The following is a 26507-nucleotide window of genomic DNA, read 5'->3' as shown; positions in this document are numbered from 1 at the left end:
AGTGGAATTTTGTAAGTGTTGAAGATTGAAGGCTTATCATCATCATAAGAGAATTATATTCAACTAAATCAACGGTCCATCCTTTGAGAATTGAATAAATGCATCCAACTACCCACTGTCCAATTCTGGTTCTGGGTCGATATATAGATATGTCTCCTTATGTGGACATGAACCTAACCGTATATATTTTGTTCACTAATAAGATTCTTCCCTTATTAGACCGGCTACGATTGTCATCCCCGATCTCTTTGGTAAGCACCATCGTAAACTTTATTGCTCAATTAGTCGGAATCTAGGAATGGAGATCTTTCCGTTTCCTCTTCTGATTTCTGAATTACCTTATTTTAATTTATTATTATTATTATTATTTTAATTTCTGAATAACTTGTTCCCCAAAAAAAGTTGAAAACTGGCTACGGCCATGCAAACACGGAACAACAGACCTAGCCGACATGTGAGGGGAGTGTTAAAGTAGGTAGTATTACTGTAACGCTCCCCTCACGTGTGGAAAATCTCAACCATTTAGTTTGAAAATTTTGATAAAATTTCAATAATTCTACCTATTTAATTAATCAATATCTAATTTAAATGTTTATTAATCTCTTATAAGCATGTAATGACATACCAAAAAGGCACATAAATTGTAGATGTGAAGGATGTAGGAAATGGTGGAGTAGTAGTGGGTTTAATTCTTCTTATTGATCAAAATGTGTAGAGCTTTGTAGGCTTAGTTACCGATCCCAAGCCAAATTCTGCGAATTTATGTGCAGAGATGGAAATCTCAGGTTTAAGGAGGTAGGATTGTGTGCGGGGTTTGCATTGAGGCAATAGATGGAGTCTTCATGGATGACCATGGATCCTCGACGCCAAAGGAGGCCGTAGATCAAAGCAAAGGAAGTAGGGTGGCAACAAGGAGATTAGGGAAAGAAGTGAGTAGTGATAAACTAGTGTGCCATACTTCACAATACATATAAATATTATTATGAGATTTTTAATTTTTTTGATCAAAGCATATGTGAAATTAAAACGACATGATCATCTCTATTAGCTCCTTCAAGGAGTTATTGGAAGAACCACCTTCTCTAGTGCAAAGTTCGACTATATCCTTCAAATTTTTGGCCCTCTTCTGCATCTCTTTCCCTTCTTCATCAACTAAAAGTCTTCTTACAGCTTTCTCTATCTTACCTCTTTCCAACTCACTTTCCAATTCCAGGCCCACTTTCCATATATAGCTCACATATCTTGCATTCACTCCTTGGTCCCCGAAACATGGTCTACATATCATTGGAATTCCTTCGCAAATACTTTCTAACGTTGAATTCCATCCACAGTTGCTCAAAAACCCTCCCACTGCATCGTGTGCTAAAACTTTTTTTTGGGATACCCATTTCACAATGTAACCTCTTTCGTCAATGTTTTCTTTGAAACATTTGGCCAATATCTCAATCCATTCCGCACCATGAACTGAACCTGGTCGAACCACCCATAAGAAAGGTTGTTGGCTGTTTACTAGCCCCCAAGCCATCTCAACAAGCTCTTTGGCATCCATGAATGCTAAGCTTCCCAAGCTTACATAAATGACTGAGTTACAACTTTGCTTATCAAGCCATGCCAAGCAGCTATTATCCTCTTCCCATAGGCTACTAGAGGAGGCCGAGGCAATCTTATGCATAGGGCCTATTGAGAAGATTGGAACTTGACATTGTTGTTGGATCTTTGCCAATGATGAATTTTCAAGGCAAGCAGTTGTATTATGAATGATGGCCGAATATGTTTTATTGTCAGAAGCTTCACTCACTATTTGCAAAAGTTTATCTAAGTTTTTAAAAATGGAGTGAGGTAGATCCTTGAACCTAAGTGGATAAAGCTCTGGAACCGGATCGTGTGACCTAAATTCTGTAATCCAGAAAAATTTCAGTGATTAGTTTGATGGGCTATGACCATTTAATAGTAAGAAGATAATTTATCTATAACATACGGAGTGTGTTCTTTCTCTTTTCTTTCCCTAAATAATTTTTGTGTATCAGTTTAAACTTTTGGAATAACATGTGATTTTACTTGGTATTAGAATAGAAATCTTGAATTTAAACTCTAACTCTATGGTTTATCTCATTTGGAATAAGTGGTTCTTTAAGTTGGTACAAAAATAGAAGTATTGGGTTTAAACTCTTAGTCTAAAGTTGACATGCATCTTCCTTCAAATAATACCTCACGAGATTTGCTAAGGAAATTACATCAATCTCTCTCAATCACAATTTGTAATTATATATGTTAACTCTTTTCCTTTTCTTTCAAAAAAAATTATTGATTTTAATGTTCAAACATGCACATCATGATATATTATGCCCTAATTAGGAGTGAACATATACAATTTCTGCACTGGTTAGCGTAATAAGTGAATATTTTCATTCAAACAAAAAAGAAAAAAAACAAGTGAAAATTTTGAATTGTATAAGGCACAGGTCTGATAAAAAAGAAAACATAATATTGTTTTATGATGCCTTTGGTTTTCAAGATTCGAAGGAATTAGGTTTTGAATAAATTTTTAGGTATATTAATAATAATAATTTTATATAACGTTCCACTTTCATAAAGTTTTTAAACGAAGGATGTTCTATTTAAAGAAGAGTTTCCATTTATAGATATTTCTAAATACAGAAAGTACAGAGATATAAAATCCCCTAAGATGTTTCAAGAAAAGATAAAATAATGAAAAAATAATAATAAAAAAATAAAAAATTATAAGATCGATGAGAGCGAATGTGTGGTGACTATTTTCTTAACATATATACATTTAATTAAGAGAAGTACCTAGGAAGGGAAGGTGGCCTTCTGTCTTGATCAGTTGGACAAGGGCACTACGAGTAAGAAAATGGGAAGCACTACCAGTGCGTAAAATGATGCTTGGGAGATTCAAATCCTTTGCCGTTTCTTCAGAAAAATGCATCACTTCATCGTAGATGATGCAGGCGATTGCGTCGTCCGTCTTGCCCTGTTGCCTACTCATCATCACTTGATCAGCCAAGCATTCTCGGAAACGAGCTTTGCATTTGGCATTAAGCTGCGATACAAAAGGTACCAACTCGTCATCCCTTGACATTTTGCGGTCAGTTGAGGTATCTGGTAAGGAAAGAAAGCTGAAATCCGGGTGGCTCGAAGGCTTGGGGGAGTTGTATTGTGCGTGAACGACAGTTATGGAGAAGCCATTGGAGTGGAGGATGCTACCTAGCTGAAGCATTGGGTTTATGTGGCCTTGGAACGGCGCCGGTACTAGCACCACACGTAGACGTCTCCTTCCTTCCTTTTCCATCTCTCGCTCACGTAAACACAGACAAGCCGGGTTTTAAGGGTGAGAGTTTGCACGTGATAAGGGGGGATATAGATTTCGTCTCTCAATATGGTAACCAAAGTTGCTTGAAATGAAGTTGTTATATAAGGGGTGATCGATATATATTGTGAATAAAACAGTTTTCTCATGGGGTACGGTGTCCAAGTCCAACGGCAATATTGCGTATGCAATGACGAAGGTTTCAAGTTGGATCAGATAGTACTGTGGTAGGCCAACTAATTTTGACTAGACAGGACTAGACTATAGACTATAGCCGGATGAGTTATCAATGACGAATTGGGTTTAGGGCCGGCCCAATCGCTAAGTGAGTTAGGTCGGCGCCAAGAGCCCTAAATTTTTAAGGCTCAAAAAAAAATTTTTTAAGCCCAAAATATTTTCTTATAAGGTCAAAAAAATTTGCATAAAGGCCCTCAACATGCTTTCTTGAGATCCTTAACATGTTTTAAGAAAAATATTATTATTTGTTTATAATATCAAGGCTCCAATATGTTTTCTTAAGGCCTTCAACATGCTTTAAAAAAATAATATTATTATTATTTTTATAATATAGAGGCCTTCTGCACAACAGGCACGAGGCCCTCAACAGTCAACGTGTTTTAAAAAAATAATATTATTTGTTTATAATATCGAGGCCCTCTATAAAATAAGAACGAAAAAAAAATATGAGAATTCCACAGACTTATCTGTTGTAGTTATTTTGCAGAAATTCAGCTCCTTACAAAAGGTTAAAATGCTTAACTTTTTACATTTCAAAAAGGTTAAAATTGTGCAATCTACGAAAATTCTAAAAGACAAAAATAAGTCTGCTTAATTTAAGTATAAAGAACAAAGAGTAAGGGCAAAATGATAATTTTAATCTCAAACAAAAAATCATTGAGTGCAAAATTGGTGCTTATTAGATAAAAATCTCATGCAATATTAAAATAAATATTATTTAATTAATATTTAAATATTTAAAAAATAAAGCCAAATTTTAAAGTTTTGATTAAGACCTTAAAATACATTGAGCCGGCCCTAGACTTTAGGATGCACGCAAGCTGTAAAGAAAGTCGTGCTTTTTTTTTTGTTTCATCACTTTTTTTTCTGGCAGGTTTGTACGTGTTAATTAATGTTCGAATATGATGGTTTCGGTCCCAAAGATATTTAGGGGAAACATTAATCAATGCTATTTTGAACATTGTCTATATTTTTGAGGTGATAATTATCTTCTAGCAAAGAGTTTGGTTTTCAGGATATAACAAAGTCATTAATTGCAAACAATAATTATAGTGTAAAATTCGTTGGAGGACTTAATTATAAAAAATAAAAAATAAAAACACAACTTTTATGTTCTTTATTTAGTACATTTCAAATGTTCATCTACCTTCCCGAAACAAAAAATAAACAATAAAAAAAAAAAAAAAATTAATGCATGCTAAAAAACCTTGCGATAAGAATGATTATGATAGGTAATAATGGGTTTGAAATTTGGGCATATGGTCACACGGGTTCACTTAGAATCAAAATATAACATCAATTCCAAGTTGAAAAATCCCAACTAAGTATTGACAATTTTTTTTGCCAAATTAATTAGAAATTGTTACACATAAATCCATCACTCGAGCCCCACGGGTCAAAGGCCCATGGGTCCAAGAAAGCCCGGTGCATCCAAATTGGCTTATTAAACGCGCCCAGCACAAAGCAATGGATACAACGTTGTCCCCTACACTCTCGGATGACCAAAAGTCCAGGTATGGGGCCACAATGAACCTCCCACACTTAACATCCAGATGTATCTATCATATCAGGGACAAGGTTCGGTTACATAGACAGCTCGCACATAGCAAGATCACTGGGACAGTTACGATCCTACTCTTAAAGACGCCTCACAGATACATGCCATCCTTGGAATCTTGTCAATATATGTAATGGCCTCTTACCGATCATAAAAAAATGAGACACAAATATTAACTCTTCTAGCCGTTACGCCCAAATCCCAGATCCTCCACCCGACCATCATAACTACCTCTGCATGCTCAACTATAAAAAGCTTCACCTCGAAGGTATGAGGGACGACTAAGACGTATACTAAGCTTATATACATACTGACTGAAGCATCGGAGGAGGAACCGCCGACCAACACCTGGCACATCCTCTTAACGCGTGCTTTAGTTTTGCAGGTTTACAGAAAGGTGACAACGAAAGGCATAGCTCGGAGACTTGGATTCCCTCAAATTCACCATACTAGAAACTGCTTCAATAGTTTAGCGCCGTCTGTGGGAATGACTAAACCGTTCTTACAAAAACAATATCTGTAGCAATGGTGAATACAAGATCAAGAAGCCGAGCTCGCACCGAAGAACCATCGGCCCATGCCAATCAAAGGCCACCACCGGCGCATCAGAACGCCGGCGATAAGGAGCGCATCGCTTCTCTCAAAGCACAAATGGCCCGTCTGATCCAGCAGAATGAGGAGCTGCGACTCCAATTTCTAGGGGTGAAATAGCGGTTAGTGGCTAAAACCGCTAACAGCAACCGCTTCCGCTAACTGGGTAGCGGTTAACCGCCCGGTTAGTGGTTAACTGTTTTGGGATAATCGTTTTTTTGGGCATTTTTTCTGGACCGATATTGGGCTGGTTTTGGACCGGTTTTGGGCTCACTTTAAACCTTTTTTTTGGCTCATTTTAAACATTTTTTTTTAAAATTTTTTTTATTATTCCTTTTCATGGCCATTTTCACATTAAAAATTGCTATATACCAAAATCTTGTTGGCCACCTTCTACAAAACTACACATCATATAATATACAAATAAAATTACAACAAAATCATCACTTCACTTGTAGTCTTATACATAAACTGAAACAAGTTCATAAACTCACAAGCAACCAAAAAAACCAACATGGTTGAACTTGAAGCTTGAGGCCCATTTCAATCAACCAAAAAAAGTTTATAAACTCACGACTTATATATATATATATAAAAAAACCGGTTAGCGGGTAGCGGTTAGCGGATTTTCAAAACCCACTAACCGCTAACCGCAACCGCCTAGGCAGTTAGCGATTTTTACTAACCGCTTTCAAAGCGGTTAGGCGACTAGCGGTTAACGGTTATAGCGGTTAGCGGTTAGACGATTTAAAATTTCACCCCTATCAATTTCCATCTCCATCCCAAATCAATCAGGCTGAACAATCAGATGGGCAAAGAAATCACGGTCATCACTCCGGTAACCGGAACCTCCATTCTGACGGTCATAGCCAGCAAGGTGAAGGTCGCCCTCCCTCGCGCAGCCATAATCGCCGAGGCGAAAACTCCCGCAAAACCGCGGAACCACAACCGATCACTGCTTCGCAAAAGGAGGTAGACAAAGCATTGGTATAACTTAAGACCAAGTTGGAAGCCATGGAGTAGAAAGAGAAGTCAATGGGCATCTCTATTGCGAGTCGTAGACCTCCCAGGGCCCCGCAAAATCAAAAATCTTATTGCTATTGCGAGTTCCATGAAGTCAATGGGCATTAGACAAAGGACTGCATTGCCTTGCGGCACCTCATCGAAAAGTTTATCCAAAATGGTAAACTTGTGCGATTCCTGGGAGAACAAAGGAGAGCGGCCCCTCCTCGGGAAAACTACGTCTGAGAAATAAGCTACCATCCTCCTAGAAATCAACAGCCACAGGAACAGTATTGAAGTAGAAGTTCCAACAGCAGGAACCAGAATAGATATCCTCGGGAGGAGAGAGCGAGACGGGATGAGCATAGCGGAAGGCCAGCTCTACTTACCCGTGAGCCCCAAAACCAAGCTAACCTCTTGGAAATCCACACCATAATTGGTGGATTCGCCGGAGGAGGAGAGTCAGGGAGAGCAAGAAAGGCCTACGCCTGTCAACTGGAAGACTCTCACGAAGTTTACACTGTAGGGAGGCCTATGAAGCAGTCCCGAAGGAGCGAAATGGTTATTGGATTCTCGGATGCAGATTACCTGGGTATCTCGCGCCCACATGCAGACGCTTTGGTTGTCACCCTGACAGTGGCAAATCATAACGTCCATCGCATCCTGGTGGACAATGGAAGCTCGGCAAACATCTTATATTGGTCTGCATTTAAAAAGTTAAATCTGGGACAGAAGAAAATCGTCCTAACCAACTGCCCCTTGATGGGATTTACAGGGGAACAAGTACAACCGGTCGGATCAATCGAACTATCGGTTACTGCCGGGTTGTACCCAAGACAGGCGATGGTAATGGTACGTTTTCTGTTGGTCGACCAACCTTCTGCCTACAATGCTATTATCGGGAGGACGGCTCTCAACGAGCTTTGAGCCATCACATTAACTCCGCATCTCAAGATGAAATTCCCAACGAATCATGGAGTTGGAGAAATTAGAGGTGATCAATGGGCTGCCCGACAATGTTACAACATCTCTATAAAAAAATGTCCAAAAACCTTAGCCCTGGAAAACACTAGTAAGGAGGAAAGATAGCAATTAAAGCGTGGTGAACTGGTTGAAGATCTTGAGGAATTCTCGATTGGCAAACATGATAGAGTTATCAAAATTAGGTCCCAACTAGACCCAACCGTGAAAGAAGAACTCAAGTCCTTCCTCTGTAATAACTGTGATGTATTCGCCTAGAGTCAAGACGATATACCGGGAATAGCACCTTCAGTTATGGTGCACAAATTGAATGCTGATCCCAATTTCAAGCCGGTACGGCAGAAGCGGAGGGGATACTCAGTTGAAAAAAGCAAAGCTGCCGCCGAAGAAGTCGAGAAATTACTTAAAGCCGGGTTCATCAAAGAGATCCGGTACACCACTTGGTTAGCAAATGTGGTGCTGGTAAAAAAGGCAAACGGAAAATGGAGAATGTGTGTCGACTTTACAAACCTCAGTAAAGCATGTCCTAAAGACAACTACCCCTTGCCGTGAATAGACCAGCTTGTTGACTCAACATCGGGACATGAGCTACGAAGCCTTATGAATGCATTCTCGGGATATAACTAGATATCCATGCACGAGTCAGACTAGGAAAAAATGGCCTTCATGACTGACACAGATCTGCACTGCTATCGAGTCATGTCGTTCGGACTAAAAAATTCAGGAGCTACATACCAGCGATTAGTCAACAAGATGTTTCGATAACAGATTGAGAAAAATATGGAGGTATATGTAGATGACATGCTAGTAAAAAGCATACGAGCAGTCAACCACATAGCGTACCTAGCCGAGGCATTTGATACGCTAAGGTACGATGGGGATGAAGCTCAATCCCTCCAAATGTGCATTCAAAGTGGCTATGGGCAAGTTCCTTGGGTTCATCGTCTCCCAAAGAGGAATTGAAGCTAATCCCGAAAAAATCAAGGCAATCTTGGACATGTAAGCACCTCAAAGCACAAAGCAGCTTCAACAATTAACAGGCAGGATAGCGGCATTAAATCTGTTCGTCTCTCGCACAACCGATAAATGCCTTCCCGTCTTTAAGATCCTAAAGAAAGCTTTCTCTGTGAGTCCGGAATGTGACAAAGCTTTCCAAGAATTAAAGAAATATTTGGTCAACCCACCGTTACTGTGCCAACCGGTAGAAGGAGAAGCTTTGTACCTGTACTTGGCGGTATCTCCATCAGCCATAAGCTCAGCCTTAATCCAGGAAGAGCAAGGAGTGCAAAGACCTGTCTACTTCGTCAGCAAAGCCCTGCATGGTGCCGAAGAGCGATACCCACAGATCGAAAAACTAGCCTTCGCCTTGGTCACATCCGCCCAGAGGTTGAGGCCATACTTTCAGGCTCATGCAACCAGGGTATTGACTAAATATCCCTTGAGGAAAATCTTGCAAAAGCCAGATTTATCAGGAAGATTAGTCAACTGGGCTATAGAGCTCGGGGAGTTCGACATAAATTTCCATCCGAGAACATCCCTTAAAGGGCAAGCGATAGCTGATTTTTTGGCCGAATTCTACGACATCTCCGAAGAAGAAGAAATAAACCCGGGGGAAGCATGGGTGGTGCTTGGGGATGGGTCCTCGACTCGAAAATGCAGTAGAATCGGGGTTGTGCTTGAAGGACCCAACGGTGAAAAGTGTGAAGCAGCTGTGCAGTTGAAATTTAGCACCACCAACAACGAAGCTGAATATGAAGCCATGATCCTCGGGATGAACATGGCGAGGGAAATGGGGGTAAAAAACTTGGAAGTTAGAAGTGATTCCCAAGTAGTGGTTGGACATGTTCGGGAAGAATCAGAGGCTCGAGGAAGCAAAATGAAGAAATATTTGGCAAAGGTAAAGGTGATCACGGAATCTTTCGACAAGATAACCTTTACAAAGGTACCTATAGAAGAAAACTCCCAGGCAAATGCCTTAGCTCGTATGGGCTCTGCAGCTGAGGAAGAAATCATATTAGTTGATCACCCAGTCCAAGAGCTAGCCGAACCCTCGATTGGCCAAACAAATCAAGTAGCGTGCATTGAAGAGAGAAAGCAGTGTCCAGATTGGGGCCACAACATCCTACAGTTTCACAAGGAAGGCAAGCTGCCATCCGACAATAAGTTAGCATGGAAGATTTGCATCCAAGCAACACGGTACACACTAGTTGACGGTGTCCTGTATTGGAGGGGTTACACCCTCCCTCTACTTAAATGCTTATCCAAGGATGAAGCCGGATACGTGCTCAGAAATTCACGAGAGGGTGTGCAGCAACCACTTGGTAGGAAGAATGTTAGCCCACAAAGCTATCCGAGCAAAGTAGCCGCATGGCCTTTCGCGCAATGGGGGGTGAACTTAGTGGGCCCACTTCCAGTAGGAAAATGAGGGTGTCGGTTTGTCGTGGTTGCTGTTGATTATTTCACTAAGTGGGCAGAAGCAGAAGCGTTAGCCACTATAACCACTGGAAACATAAGGAATTTTCTCTGGAAAGCAATCGTCTATCGGTACGGCATCCCACTTGCTCTTGTAACCGACAATGGAAAACAATTCGATTGCGAACCTTTCCGAAGTTGGTGTGCCGAGCTCCATATCAGAAACTACTTTTTATCCCCCGGACACCCTCAGGCCAACGGTTAGGTAGAAGCGACAAACAAAACTTTAATGAAAACTTTGAAGAAGAAACTCGAAGACAAGAAAGGAGCATGGGTAGAAATCCTTCCAAAAGTACTATGGTCATACAGAACGACCATCCGAACACCGACTAGATAAACCCCTTTCTCTCTGGCATTCGGGTTAGAGGTAGCCATCCCGGTGGAAATCAGTTCGATTAGCTTCTGAGTGAAGCATTACGACCACGAGATAAACGAAGAAGGGATGAAGCTAAGCTTGGATTTGCTCCAGGAAAAGAGGGATGATGCTCAGGCGATGATGGCAGCCTAACAACAAAGAACAACCAGATATTTCAACAAAAAGGTCAAGTCGAGACAGTTAAAGATTGGGGATTGGGTCCTCCGGAAGGTCAATATAGCCACTCGGGATCCAGTGGCAGGAAAGCTCGAACCAACATGGGAAGGACCATACAAAGTCATTCGAAGGCAGAGACAAGGAGCCTATTACCTACAGGATGCGAAAGGAAAGCCATTGCCAAGACCCTAGAATGCCGATCATCTGAAAAAATACTATCTGTAATTTTCCCATTGCATTTATTTCTTGTAATTCTTCATTATTTTAATATATAAGTATATTTATAGCGACTCATTTAAGCGTCGGAGAACCCTTGGTCAAAACGACCATCGGGGCCGGTGATAAATTCTCTGTCTTGCAGTAATCTCGGAAACAAGGGAGTAAACCCTTAGCAAAAAAAAATCTCCCACCTCGAGAACTAGAGAGTAAACCCTTAGCAAAAAAAATCTCCCACCTTGAGAACTATGGAATAAACCCTTAGCAAAAAAAAATCTCCCACCTCGGGAACTAGGGAGTAAACCTTTAGCAAAAAAAATCTCCCACCTCAAGAATTAGGGAGTAGACCCTTAACAAAAAAATTCCTCGTCTTGGAAACAAGGGGACAAACCCTTAGCAAAACCCGACCAGGAAAACCGAGGATTTATCAACACAAATATTCAAGCACAGCAAAACAAACAAACAAAACCAAAAAAAAAAAATTATCCGCACTTACTGGGATTCGAACTCGTACAACAGAAAGAATTGGAGCTACGCTGTTTACCATCAGGCCAATTGCACAACTCCAGCGAAACTCGTACCAAAAAGACAAAGCGCAACACAACAAAGGAGTCAAAGGTAAACATTTCATTGAAGAATTTTACATTACAAGAAGATTCAATTACAAGAGCCACAAAAAATAAAGTCAAAACAGTTGCATGAAAAATCAAGCTACAACAGACAATTGGCTACTTGTTTATCCAACTACATCGAAGACATCACATCTGGGTTCGATCTGGTACTCTACGTCCAAAGTGACGTTGTACAAAGAATCATATTTGAACAATCACCCAAGAATATGCTGAACAAGAAATTTAAGGCCCCGGAAGGGCCATTGCCGTTTATATCGAAGGCTACAGACGGTGACCTTCACTGGACGGACCATTTTCCTGCGAAGTCTCCGACACTTCTCTTCCTCCAGAAACAGCCTGGTGGCAGAGTAAAAATTAAAGGCTCTTTCCCGTCTTTTCTCGTGAATACTAATGAGATAAGCCTCGAGATCCGCAATCCGTCGGGCTCGTGACTCCAACTGCCGATCTTTCCAGGCTATCTGATAATCTTTTGCTTTGATGTCGGCCGTCAACTTCGCCAATTGATTAAAACGATCCAACAAGCACTGCTCCCGTGCCTCCAACAGCAAGTGTAGTTCGGCAATTTCTGCCTCAAAATCGCCAGGAGCACGAGAATGAAGCCGCTCAGTCGATGGGCGAGATGAAGAAGCCACACCCCCAGGAAACAAAGAGGAGGTAGAAGCAGCCGATGACTCTGTCTCTGCCAAACTCCCAGATGAAGAAATAGAAGCCATGAAGAAAGAAATCATAGAGAAAGAGCTTAGTTAGTTGAGTGAAAACAGCTTCAACCTAAAGGGATATTTATAGGGTGTAAGCCCTTGGAAAATGAAGGGTCACCTTTAAATGTTAAGAGACATCCCGCGCAGAATCGCCTAGGAAATCCAAACTTCGACGCACCACGTGTCCCGCCATCAAAGGCTGTGCATGTAATAATGATGTCTCCAAAATCTGAAATGACAAACTAAAAGACTTACGGAGAATTTAATGAACGAGGTTTACAATACATTTTAATCCTCGGCCATAGGGGGTAGGACACCTGACCATAGAATACAACGAGGGCATTCCGAAGTGCCCGGAAATATCAAAACATCCAAAAACACTAGAAGTTCAAATAGGTATAGAGCGAAAGCATTCAAAGCATCCAAAAAAAAAATAGCAGAAGTTCAACAGCAGTTCAAATATGCACAGAGCAAAAATCCTTATACAAACAAACAAAAATGTTTAAGTATGGGGAACCGCTCCCACTTCATCAGCATCATCATCTATAATGATCTCGGGACCAAAAGGCTCAGGGGGTAAGTTCACTTTTGGGCGAAACCCATGCACATTGACTTATGGAGAATCAGAAATCAACTCTCTGCCTGCGTCAAGCATTTCGTCAACAACAGTAGCTGGCACCTCCAAGAAGTTTGACTCCACTGTGGCAGGGTCGATGCAAAACTGATCTCTACGGATGGTGAGGTACCGATGATTCTCAAAACCCCAATGAAACCAGCGGGCCCACAATAAATCTCGAAGCCAAGGAACAAACGACAGCACCGCAAGGTAACGAACTGCCCTAGCTTTCCAATAGCGGTACCCTTGGCAAAATCAATCACATCTGGCCTGGGAAGCTCCCAAATCACCTACAAGCTTCTCACGGGCGTCTTCCGATTGGGATAATTGAGCCTCAAGCGTCTCAAAAAGTTTCCCAAAGCCCTCTTCGAAAACCCGACCCTCAGAAAGCTCCTCCGTGATTTTTGCATTTTCTGCAACCAGTCGGGCAGCTGTGGACTCCACCTTCGTAACACGCTCCGCCAACTCCTGGTCGTCGTGGTCAGCAACGTCTAGGCACATTTGAAGATGGGCATTGACCAACTTTGACTCACTAAGCCTTTGTTTGATCGCAAAGAGTTCGTTCTCCTTCTCTGCCAATAGACGGCGGAGACTCTCCCCCTCATAATTAGGGTCCTGAAAACCAGAGGCCTCTTGCCGCTTGCTCAGCTTATGAACTAAATTCCGAAGCTCAACTCTCTCATCAGCATGCTCCCGCTGGCCTTCCTGAAACTCTTTATACCAACTCGCGATGAAAGTGGAGCACTACTAGAAAGGAAATCACATCAGAAACAGCAAAGGTACTCGAAAAATGGAAACAAAGAGGAAATGTAAACAACTTACTGAATAATGACAATGGATTAATTTGTCCACAAACATCTTTGGAGTAAGCCGACCCTCTCCTCAGGTATAGTTCGCTGGAAGCAGCCTGGTGACGGCCGATAAAGGGTTCCCCACCAAACCAGAGGCCAAAGATCTAATAATTGGTGAACTCCTCCCGAAATGCCCCCTAAGTGGTTGTCCTCGATATATGGGAGCCTGGCCGAATGGCTCAACCGGGGGGTCTACAGGCCTATCCTCAGAAGAAGATGTAGTACGGGTCTCACGACGAGTGGCCACTGGCTCTCCCGGCTCCCGAGGTCGCGCCTCCAAGGGTACTATATGGAGAGGAGCAGCTTCCATTACAGAAACGAGCTCTAAAGCCTCGTTTGAGCCTTGAGGAGGACCGAAAGTTATCGGTATGGAATCAGACCGAACAGAAGACAGCACATCCACGAGATTGCTTGATTTGTCCGCACGCCCTTTCTTCGAAAGCGGTTCCAAGGGCGCTTTGCCTCTATCAGCCTTCCTCTTAGACATCGATAGGTCCATCGTGAATACCGGAGCTGACAAAACCTGGCCCAGAACATGGGAATCCGATGGCTTAGAAGCTGGATCTGAATCCCTTGAAGCAAACATCGCGGTTACAACTGGCTTGCCCGAAGAGGAGACATTCTTGTTCGCTCGACTCTTCTTACTTGGGGGCTGAGCAAGCGACTTCGAAACCACCTTGTCACCGATTGAATTTGGTATCTTAGGGTTCCCCTGACGATTCCAGACAACCTTGCCCTCCGGAATCTGGTACCCTAGACAATCACGAAGAGCAGAATCTGTAACGATGTTGCCAAAAAACATCCGATCTCCATTCTCGGAAAGTTAAGAATACTCCAGGATGTAGTCAACCCGGCTTTGCTGCTTCGAATTCAGCACAGGGCATTCCTTCCCTGCAAAGGAAAGGGTAGTAAGGACGTGTAAAGCAAGATAAAGAAGAAGAGAGGAAGAACCGAAAACACTTATAGTTTTCTTGGGAGACTCTCCATTCTCGGGTAACATAATGCTGGAAGGGCAGAAACTTGGACACCAACGCCTCCCAGGCTTCGAATATGTAAAAGAACTGCTCCGCCCAATGCTTGTTGTTGGAGAAGGTCTTCCCAAGCTCGATAAATTGGTTCTTCCCACAAACCATAAAGGTGACCGTCTCGAAAGTAGGGTAAAAATAAGGCCCAAATATGCTTAAAAATTCGGAGATCGACATGATTTTTTCCAAAAATACAAAGGGCCATAACAGAAGTGTGGCCATGAAATAATGCCAGCCATTTGATATAAGTTGTACAGGGGCCACCCCTAAGAAGGATAACAGTTCCTTCACTATGGTGAAAGGGGTAGGCGAACTCTTGCCATGAACATACGTTCATTAACACAGATTTCTCCAGGACCGCCAACCATTCCGGTAGAGTCATCTGGAAAATATAGCGAAACCGACGAGGGTATGTCGTAGTTATGGCGAAGCACCCTCTCGTCCTCCACTGAGAAATAGGATCTTTGCCGACGCGCGAAGTCTAGGCGCAAGGATGAAGGAGACGCTTCACCAACCGAACGCACTCTGGCTGAAGAGCCGCCTGAGCGGCGAGTCAGAGGAGTCTCCGATGATTGCTCATCGACGATCTCGTCAACTTGTACTGGAAGTTTCTGAGAAGACATGATCATTGGAAAGATCAAATGCACTAAGATCAGATAAATTAATGGAAATCTAGAAGGCTTAAGCAATGAAGGTCAACGGTGAAATCTTTATAGAATGGGAAACCTTGGACAAGGTGCAAGGCATTTAATGCAAGGACATCAAGAGCCCGCAGTCGTGCCTGAATCGAAGAGACTCAAGCCAGCTTTCCCTTCAAAAAATACAACCAAAGGCACTGTTCACACATCGATATCTGTTTCGTCAGTTTTCGAACCACGTCTAAAAGAACACGTGGACAAAAAACGGCGCATTTACGCGGATAGAGACAAAAGATTTGAAAACCGCACGATTGCAACAGATCTCGGAATATCCGGGACGTGCGGATGTCAAGTTCCATAAATGGTTAAAATGCCAAGAAAAACAGCTACAGGGAACCGAGCAAGGAAAGATACTCGAACGGTTTACTCTTGAAAAAAGAACACCACCAAAAGATTGAGAGTTTGAATTCTCTCATCCCGAAGTCTCGGCAGAAGGAATTCGGGGGGTAACTGTTACACATAAATCCATCACCTGAGCCCACGGGTCAAAGGCCTAAAGGCCCAAGAAAGCCTGATGCATCCAAATGGGCTTACCAAATGCGCCCAGCACAAAGCAATGGATACGACATCGTCCCCTACACTCTCGGACGACCAAAAGTCCAGGTATGGGGCCACAATGAACCTCCCGCACTTAACATCCAGATGCATCTATCATATCAGGGACAAGGTTCGGTGAGACAAACAGCTTACACATAGCAAAATCTCCGGGACAGTTATGATCCTACTCTTAAAGACACCTCACAGATACATGCCATCCTCAGAATCTTGTCAACATATGTAATGGCCTCTTTCCGATCATAAAGAAAGAAGACACAAATATTAACTCTTGCAGCTGTTACGCCCAAATCCCGGATCCTCCGTCCGGCCATCATAACCACTTTTGCATGCTCAACTATAAAAGGCCTCACGCCGAAGGTATGAGGGATGACTAAGACGCATAATAAGCTTATATACATACTGACTTAAGTATCAGAGAAGGAACCGCCGGCCAAGACCCGGCACATCCTCTTAACGGGTGCTTTAGTTTTGCAGGTTTACAAAAAGGTGACAACGAAAGGCATAACTCAGAGACTTGGATTTCCTCAAATTCACCATACCGGAAACTCCTTCAATAGAAATGATGCAGCCTGCAGGCATTTGAAGACCCTCATAAATCACCAGCTACAAAAATATTGATCAGGGCCCTCATATATTTGAGAAGTTGCGAAACATAGGAGGGACCTTCTTTTAGGTGACTCGTCAAATTAAGTGTTTGTTTGATTTTGTTAACGTAGGTGACTTTTTCAACCCATCATCATTGTGGGTCTTACAACCTTTACTGTTGGCCTTTGTTATTTGGTTGTCGCTACTCCTTTTCTTTGTAGGTTTTGAGAGAAGTTCAAGTTTGACTAGTAAAAGGATTGCTGACCAACTTGGAATAGGAGACCTACGTGTAGTTGGTTTTTTCACCGACTTGTTGCTATAAAAAGGTCATGTTGTAGCTTTGGGTTTCTATGCACCAACAGAGCCGCACAAATTGTAGGTTGCTGTGCACTGTGCATCAAGACTAACAGAGCCGCACAAAGGTGAAAACAAAAGGTGGGCTGTTGTGTGTGTAATCAAAGGGCACCGACTGTTTTCTTCTTGATTTTGGAGGAGCCAAAATAAGAGAGAGAAAAACAAGAAAATAAAAAAAAGGTGTTATTGTAGAAGAGAAAAAGAAATAGAGACCAACCGCCATCATATCCCAGTAAAAGAAGAGTTTGTATTTTTTTGGAGAATAATATTTATTGTGTGATAATGAGATTTGAATGTGTTGGAGTTTTGGGTCTGATTGATTTTCTCTCTACTATAAATTAGTTTATAGTTAATTTTTGTCTGTTTTCCTGTGACAGAGCTCCGAGGCAGAGAAAGTATGTACGGAATTTGTATGTCGAATTTCCAATTATCGATAAAAATCTTAATAATTATTTTCCATTACATAATTTAGATTTATATTGTAATTAGTAATATGTAATAAATATTTTTTTTTAAAAAAATAATATGAAAATTAATATATTCGAACAGATAGTGATGTAGCCCCCGTCTCCACCATTGATCGATGCTTCATCAGTTTTGTTAATAAACTGACAAGCCTCTTTGTTATGTTGCATTAAGGTTGCCATCTCATGTTACATTTATAAAGGGGGAAACTGGACGTTATTGTTCAAAACTATTTTGGTGTGTTTTCACAAATTATTTTACGCTATATTTGGTATTTTATACGGGATGAATAACTCATCATATTCCATAGCTACACGCTTGAAGCACCCTGTCGTTAGTGCTGATTTTGCGGCACAAGTTGATGATGCTCTCAAAGAGGATGCATCATTTTTTGTATGTTTTTTAAATCGAGAAGCCATGGTGTGATATGTGCAATCAAATGGGTCTCTGGTCATCACGCTCTAGCAGCAAATTTTCACAGTTATAAAAAAAGGAGATGAACCATTAAACTAGAGAGACTCATGGACCCTTTTCTTTTGTGTGTTTTCATAAGGTCGCTGCATGCTAAAGAGCAACTTTCTTGTAGTTTGTAGTGAGAGGTGACGGTAGAACTCTGTTAAGCATAAAAAAAAATTATGTGGTATCCCTTTGAAATCACACTACACATATGATCGAGGAGCCACTATTGAAAAACATTGGAATTATGGGATTGTGATGGAGTGGAATTTTGTAAGTGTTGAAGATTGAAGGCTTATCATCATCATAAGAGAATTATATTCAACTAAATCAGCGGTCCATCCTTTGAGAATTGAATAAATGCATCCAACTATCACCCACTGCCCAATTCCGGTTCTGGGTCTATATATATGTGTGTGTCTCCTTATGTGGACATGAACCTAACCGTATATATATATATATATATATATATATATATATATTTTGTAACATAACCGTATATATTTTGTTCTCTAACAAGATTCTTCCCTTATTAGACCGGCTACGATTGTCATCCCCGATCTCTTTGGTAAGCACGATCGTAAACTTTATTGCTCAATTAGTCCGAATCTTGGAATGGAGATCTTTCCGTTTCCTCTTCTGATTTCTGAATTAACTTATTTTTATTATTTTTATTATTATAATTATTTTAATTTCTGAATAACTTGTTCCCCAAAAAAAGTTGAAACCTAGCTACGGCCATGCAAACACGTAACAATAGACCTAGCCGACACGTGATGGGAGCGTTAAAGTAGGTAGTATTACTTTAACGCTCCCCTCACGTGTGGAAAATCTCAACCATTTACTTTTACCTAATGGAAAATCTCAACCATTTGGTTTGAAAATTTTGATAAAATTTCAATAATTCTACCTAATTAATTAATCATTATCTAATTTAAATGTTGATTAATCTCTTATAAGCATGTAATGACATACTAAAAAGGCACATAAATTGTAGATGTGAAGGATGTAGGAAATGGTGGAGTAGTAGTGGGTTTAATTCTTCTTATTGATCAAAATGTGTAGAGCTTTGTAGGCTAGTTACCGATCCCAAGCCAAATTCTGCGAATTTATGTGCAGAGATGGAAATCTCAGGTTTAAGGAGGTAGGATTGTGTGCGGGGTTTGCATTGAGGCAACAGATGGAGTCTTCATGGATGACCATGGATCCTCGACAACAAAGGAGGCCGTAGATCAAAGCAAAGGAGTAGGGTGGCAACAAGGAGATTAGGGAAAGAAGTGAGTAGTGATAAACCAGTGTGCCATACTTCACAATACATATAAATATTATTCTGAGATTTTTAATTTTTTGATCAAAGCATAGGTGAAATTAAAACGACATGATCATCTCTATTAGCTCCTTCAAGGAGTTATTGGAAGAACCACCTTCTCTAGTGCAAAGTTCGACTATATCCTTCAAATTTTTGGCCCTCTTCCGCATCTCTTTCCCTTCTTCATCAACTAAAAGTCTTCTTACAGCTTTCTCTATCTTACCTCTCTCCAACTCACTTTCCAATTCCAGGCCCATTTTCCATATATGGCTCACATACCTTGCATTCACTCCTTGGTCCCCGAAACATGGTCTGCATATCATTGGAATTCCTTCGCAAATACTTTCTAGCGTTGAATTCCATCCACAGTTGCTCAAAAACCCTCCCACTGCATCATGTGCTAAAACTTTCTTTTGGGGTGCCCATTTCACAATGTAACCTCTCTCTTCAATGTTTTCTTTGAAACATTTGGCTAGTATCTCAATCCATTCCGCACCATGAACTGAACCTGGTCGAACCACCCATAAGAAAGGTTGTTGGCTGTTTGCTAGCCCCCAAGCCATCTCAACAAGCTCTTTGGCATCCATGAATGCTAAGCTTCCCAAGCTTACATAAATGACTGAGTTACAACTTTGCTTATCAAGCCATGCCAAGCAGCTATTATCCTCTTCCCATAAGCTACTAGAGGAGGCCGAGGCAATCTTATGCATAGGGCCTATTGAGAAGATTGGAACTTGACATTGTTGTTGGATCTTTGCCAATGATGAATTTTCAAGGCAAACAGTTGTATTATGAATGATGGCCGAATATGTTTTATTTTCAGAAGCTTCACTCTCTATTTGCAAAAGCTTATCTATGTTTTTAAAAATGGAGTGAGGTAGATCCTTGAACCTAAGTGGATAAAGTTCTGAAATTGGCTCGTGCGACTTAGATTCTGTAATCCAAAAAAATTTAAGAGATTAGTTTGATGGGCTATGACCATTTAACAGTAAGAAGATAATTTATGTGTAACATATGGTGTGTGTTCTTTCTCTTTTCTTTCCTTAAACAATTTATTTGTATCAGTTTAAAATTTTTGAATAACATGTGATTTTACTTGGTATCAGGAAAGAAATCTTGAGTTTAAACTCTAACTTTATGGTTTATCTCATTTGGAATAACTAGTTATTTAACTTAGTACAAAAATAAAAGTCTTGAGTTTAAACTCTTAGTCTAAAGTTGACATCTTCCTTCAAATAATACCTCACGAGATTTGCTAAGGAAATTACATCAATCTCTCTCAATCACAATTTGTAATTATATATGTTAACTCTTTTCCTTTTCTTTCAAAAAAATTTATTGATTTGAATGTTCAAACATGCACATCATGATATATTATGCCCTAATTAGGAGTGAACACATACAATTTCTGCACTGGTTAGCGTAATAAGTGAATATTTTCATTAAAAAAAAAAAAAAAAACAAGTGAAAATTTTGAATTGTATAAGGCACAGATCTGATAAAAAAGAAAACATAATATTGTTTTATGATACCTTTGGTTTTCAAGATTCGAAGGAATTAGGTTTTGAATAAATTTTTAGGTATATAATAATAATAATTTTATATAACGTTCCACTTTCATAAAGTTTTTAAACGAAGGAGGTTCTATTTAAAGAAGAGTTTCTATTTATAGATATTTCTAAATATGGAAATTAAAGTATAGAGATATAAAATCCCTCTCTACACGTTGCCCTAAGATGTTTCAAGAAAAAATAAAAGAATGATATATATATATATATATATATATATATATAAAAGATCGATGAGAGCAAATGTGTGGTGACTATTTTCTTAACATATATACATTTAATTAAGAGAAGTACCTAGGAAGGGAATGTGGCCTTCTGTCTTGATCAGTTGGACAAGGGCACTACGAGTAAAAAAATGGGAAGCACTACCAGTGCGTAAAATGATGCTTGGGAGATTCAAATCCTTTGCCGTTTCTTCAGAAAAGTACATCGCCTCATCGTAGATAATGCAGGCGATTTCGTCGTCCGTCTTGTCCTGTTGCCTACTCATCTTCACTTGATCAGCCAAGCATTCTCGGAAACGAACTTTGCATTTGGCATTAAGCTGCCATACAAAAGGTACCAACTCGTCACCCCTTGACATTTTGTGGTCAGTTGAGGTATCTGGTAAGGAAAGAAAGCTAAAATCCGGGTGGCTTGAAGACTTGGGGGAGTTGTATTGTGCGTGAACGACAGTTATGGAGAAGCCATTGGAGTGGAGGATGCTTCCCAGCTGAAGCATTGGGTTTATGTGGCCTTGGAACGGCGCTGGTACTAGCACCACACGGAGACGTCTCCTTCCTTCCTTTTTCATCTCTCCATCTCTTGCTCACGCAAACACAGATAAGTCGGTTTTTAAGGGTGAGAGTTTGCACGTGATAAGGGGGGGATATAGATTTCGTCTCTCAATTAATGTGGTAACCAAAGTTTCTTGAAATGAAGTTGTTATGTAAGGGATGATCGATATATATTGTGAATAAAACAGTTTTCTCATGGGGTGTCCAACGGCAATATTGCGTATGCAATGACGAAGGTGTCCAACGGCAATACTGTAGTAAGCCAACTAATTTTGACTAGATAAGTTATCACATTTATCTATGGTGGATGAGTATTAATCAATGACGAATTAGGTTTAGACTTTAGGGTTAGGGAGTTGCTTCACGTAAGCTGTAAAGAAAGTTGTGTTTTTTTGTTTCATCACTTTTTTTTTCTGGCAGAATTGTGTTAATTAATGTTCGAATATGATGGTTTCGGTCGCAAGTACAACGAACTTGTTTCAATGCTTTATTGAAGAAATTGAGGGGAAACATTAATCAATGCTACTTTGAACTTTGTCTATATTAATTTTTGAGGTGATAATTATCTTCGAGCAAATAGTTTGGTTTTCAGGATATAACAAAGTCATTAATTGCAAACAATAATTATAGTGTAAAATTCGTTGGAGGACTTAATTATAAATAACAAAAAAAAAAAAAAAAAACACAACTTTTATGTTCTTTATTTAATTAGTACATTTCAAATGTTCATCTAGCTTCCCGAAACAAAAATAAAAGAAAATAAAAATAAAAATTAATGCATGCTAAAAAAACCTTGTGATAAGAATGATTATGATAGATAATAATGGGTTTGAAATTTGGGCATATGGTGAAATGGGTTCACTTAGAATATATATAACATCAATTCCAAGTTGAAAAATCCCAACTAAGTATTGACAATTTTTTTGCCAAATTAATTAAAAATGATGCAGCCGCATTTGAAGACCCTCATAAATCACCAGCTACAAGAATCTTGATCAGGGTCCTCATAGACTTGAGAAGTTGCAAAACATATATAGGAGGGCCCTTCTTTTAGGTGACTTGTCAAATTAAGTGTTTGTTTGATTTTGTTAACGTCCGTGACTTTCTTAACCCATCGTTATTGTGGGTCCTACAACCTTTATTATTGGCCTTTGTTATTTGTGGTAGCCGTTACTCCTTTTCTTTGTGGGTTTTGAGAGAAGTTTAAGTTTGACAAGTAAAAGGAATTAGGGCCGGCTGAACGTTTTTTGGAGCCTTAAAGGAAACTTTTAAATGTGGCCTTATTTTTTATTTTAATATTTATATATTAATTAAATAATATTTATTTTAATATTATTATTATATTTAGAGTTCTCATTTTTATTAATCCTTATAAAAATAAATACAACAATAAAAAAAATCAATTTTTTTTATTGAATCAATCCAAGAACCGCACCAAATCTCTGCTAAGCACATGTTCCAAAACTGAAGTACACAAAAGCAAACTAACCAAAAAAAAAAAAAAAAACCACCAAAAATATTATCAAGAACCCATAGAAAATTATCAAAAAAAAAAATCCATACCGTGGCAGTAACTTCCTCACTTGATTCTTTGATACATCTTTGTTTCAAACAAAACCCACCAAAAAATTTGTCAAAAACCAATACAAAACCCACCAGAAAAATCAAGTACAGAAATAAACATTAAATTTTTTTTTTTGGTTATGAATCCTTACCTCTTTAATACACCTGTTTCAAACAAAACCCACCAAAAAAATTGAAAAAAACTCATATAAAACCCACAAGAAAAATCAAGCACATAAAGAAACATTACAAGAGAAAAATTCCTTATCTCATTGATACACATGTTTCTCTCTCTCGCCTAGCCTCTCTCTCTCTCTCTCTCTCCATCACTTTTGTTTTGAGTGAAACTAAGGAAAGAGAAAAAGAAGATAAGAGGGGAGGCTGTCAGCAGTGGAGAAGAAAAGTAAGAAAGAAAAAGATAGGAAAGAAAGTGGGTGGTTAGGTATGGTCAGAATGATCTTTCAATATTAAATAATTTTGGATGCATAGGTAGATAGGCTCTTTTTAAGTATAAGGATATTTGCTTTTTTGAGTTAATTAGTCTTATTTTACCATGGGCTTATTATATTGGAGTCTTATTAAATTGAGGCATTTTTTTGAGTACTTACTTATCATAATTAGAGGCCTTAAGTTTTTATGAAAAAATAAATAAATAAAATTAAGCCTAATAAAAAAAAATGGGCCTTAAATTACAATATATATATATATATTAAAAAAAAAATTGGGCAAATTTTTTTTTTTTTGGGCCTTATTAATCCGGGGGCTCTAGGGGAGTGCCTCACTTGCCTGGTGGTCTAGCCGACCCTGAAAAGGATTGTTGACCAACTTGGAATAGGAGACCTACGTGTAGTAGGTTTTTTCACCGACTTGTTGCTTCTTATAAAAAGGTCATGTTGTAGCTTTGGGTTTCTATGCACCAACTGAGCCGCACAAATTGTGGGTTGCTATGCACCGTGCATCAAGACTAACAGAGCTGCACAAAGGTGAAAACAAAAGGTGGGCTGTTGTGTGTGTAATGAAAGGGCGCTGACTGTTTTCTTCTTGATTTTGGAGGAGCCAAAATAAGAGAGAAAAAGAAAGGGTGCTATTGTTGAAAAGAAAAAGAAATAAAGATCAACTGCCATCATATCCCAGCAAAAGAAGAAAAGTTTGTATTTCTGTCTTTTGTATTCTTTTGGAGAATAATCTTTATTATGTGATAATGAGATTTGAGTGTAATGGGATTTTGGGTCTGAGTGATTTTCTCTTTACTATATTTTGTACTCCATCTTTCATAGTGAATTTCTTCGTGATCGCCTTCACCAGTGGACGTACCTCACATTGAGGGAACTACTTAAACCTTGGTGTTCTTCTATATTAGGGTATTCTAAGTCCCACTTGTAATATGACTAAACCCCACGAATTTTATAGGTTTAATAGTGTTTCAAGGACTTCTAGAAGCCTATAAATAAGACCTCTAAACCTTTAGAATAGGAATCCTAGAATAGACACAACTTTGGGGAGAGGAATTGGAGGCAACTTTTAGGAGTGGTTTTCGGTTCTTCCTTTTCCTTTTCTTTTATTTTAATTATGTATAACTAACTCTTTAGGACGGCTAGATTGAAGCCCTAATTATACTTATTTAATGTTTCAATATTTGCGCATTTGTGATAATCATATTGTGTTGCTTAACTTAATTAATTCATGTTTTCTTGAATTCTTCACATGTATCTGATTGGTCATTATATGCATGTGGTATAGATTAGTTAATTAAATCAATTTGGATGACCGAGTCCTGGGTTTAATAAGAGTAACAAAAGAATTCCACACCGGGTTCTTGGGTTAATCAACATGGGAAACCAAGAGTATACACCCATGCCCTAGGTTTCATGTGTTTGTCGATTTTCATAGATTCATGCTTTCTTAAAGAACAACTTAGTATACACCCATGCTAAGTCCTTTAAGAAAGAAAAGAGTTCAAGTATACACCCATGCCTAACTCGTTGCTTAGGGAAATATATAGCTTAAGGAGTATACACCCATGCCCTTTAGGTTGGCAAGCATTAAGTATTCATAATATGATTGGATCATTGGCATATTGTTATATTATCTAAGTATGATTAGTGGTGGATATCAAAGCCCTACCTTTACTTTATCTTTATCTTTTTATTTCTTTTTCATAATATCAATTTAATGACAACTTGATATTTTTAATCAATTCTAAATAAAATCAACAATCCTCGTGGGATCGATCTCGTACTTGCTGCACTAATTTATCGTTTGATGTGTGATTGTTCTCGCCTTATTTAACCATAATTGTGATTGTGTGTTTTTTGCACAACAAGTGGTATCAGAACTCAAGTTCAAGAAATTAAATTGACGGCAAATATGGCGAGTACCAAGTTTGAAGTGGAGAAGTTTAATGGGAAGAATAATTTCTCTCTTTGGCAAAGAAGGATGAAGGATTTGGTGATTTAGCAAGGAGTCTATAAGGCATTATTGGGAAAGGCGAAGAAACCCAAGAACATAGAGAATGATGTTTGGGAAAAGATGGATGCGAAGGCTGCTAGTGCGATCCGTCTTAATTTATCAGATGAAGTCATTCACAATGTGATTGATGAAGAAAAGACATAATCAATTTGACAAAAATTGAAGAGTTTGTATATGGTGAAGAATTTGACGAATAAGTTGTACGTGAAAAAGCAGCTATATGGTTTACAGATGGAGGAAAATACAGATATGCTGGAGCACCTCAACAAGTTCAACATGTTGAATACACAGTTGTTGAATTTTGCACCTCAACAAGTTCAGATTAACCTTAATCATTTGTATATTCTCTTCATGATACTTCACTTAATGTGTGATTTGAACGGAAACCAATTTGTAATATGACTAAACAAAACTAATTCACTTGATTTGAATGTCGTAGGAGACGTAGACATGAGTGAGGATTCCATAAATGACATAGACATGTATGACATAGACGAGGATGACAATTGGGTGGATGACATAGACATGGGTGAGTGGGGACCTGACAATCCAGATTACATTTATCAACATTGGTACGATACACTGAAACAGTCTTATGATCCTACCATCAATCTAGATGCCGATATGGGTGACGTAAGCGATGATGATGGCATGGATGGTGATGGCTCGGATGATGTAATGAGTGATTTGGCCCTTTATGAGATGGAGCTAAAAATCATGGGATTGCAACTAGAACTGCATGAATTGAAATCTAGGTTAAAAGGTAAGCGAAGGACAGGTGTACCTCAAAGGACTTCTGGTCTCACAGGAGCGATGTGGGTACAATGGGTGTTGCACAATCCTAACCAGAATACATGCTATGAACGATTTAGAATGTGGCCAGCCACTTACATTGCTCTTTGTAACACATTAGAACAAAATGGGCTTTTACGCCACACCCGAGCTGTTCAGGTAACAGAGCAACTGG

The 26507-nt window shown here is 39.4% G+C and overlaps 3 protein-coding genes across 3 annotated transcripts; 1 reads left to right on the top strand and 2 right to left on the bottom strand.

Annotated features, from left to right (window-relative positions):
- Positions 1-933: 933 nt before the first annotated feature.
- On the bottom strand, positions 934-3383 carry LOC132164456 (UDP-glycosyltransferase 76E2-like). The gene is made up of 2 exons (XM_059574972.2): positions 2812-3383; positions 934-1896 (listed from the first exon to the last, which is right to left on the bottom strand). The coding sequence occupies exons 1-2, from the start codon at positions 3308-3310 to the stop codon at positions 1022-1024; spliced, it is 1374 nt and encodes a 457-aa protein (XP_059430955.2). The 5' UTR covers positions 3311-3383; the 3' UTR covers positions 934-1021.
- A 3891-nt stretch (positions 3384-7274) lies between these two features.
- LOC148584268 (uncharacterized) lies at positions 7275-10122 on the top strand. Its single transcript, XM_088518828.1, has 4 exons — positions 7275-7568; positions 7956-8159; positions 8466-8640; positions 8738-10122. The coding sequence occupies exons 1-4, from the start codon at positions 7275-7277 to the stop codon at positions 10120-10122; spliced, it is 2058 nt and encodes a 685-aa protein (XP_088374954.1).
- A 9053-nt stretch (positions 10123-19175) lies between these two features.
- Positions 19176-21618, bottom strand: LOC132163417 (UDP-glycosyltransferase 76E2-like). Its single transcript, XM_059573699.2, has 2 exons — positions 21027-21618; positions 19176-20098 (listed from the first exon to the last, which is right to left on the bottom strand). Exons 1-2 carry the CDS (start codon positions 21523-21525, stop codon positions 19224-19226), a joined length of 1374 nt encoding a protein of 457 aa, XP_059429682.2. The 5' UTR covers positions 21526-21618; the 3' UTR covers positions 19176-19223.
- Between the last annotated feature and the right edge of the window lie 4889 nt (positions 21619-26507).

This window comes from Corylus avellana, chromosome 8 (genome assembly GCF_965113065.1).
Source record: "Corylus avellana chromosome 8, dhCorAvel1.hap1.2, whole genome shotgun sequence".
NCBI lineage: Eukaryota > Viridiplantae > Streptophyta > Magnoliopsida > Fagales > Betulaceae > Corylus > Corylus avellana.
Note: the sequence above shows the minus strand (reverse complement) of the source record. Positions and strands in the feature narration are given on the sequence as shown.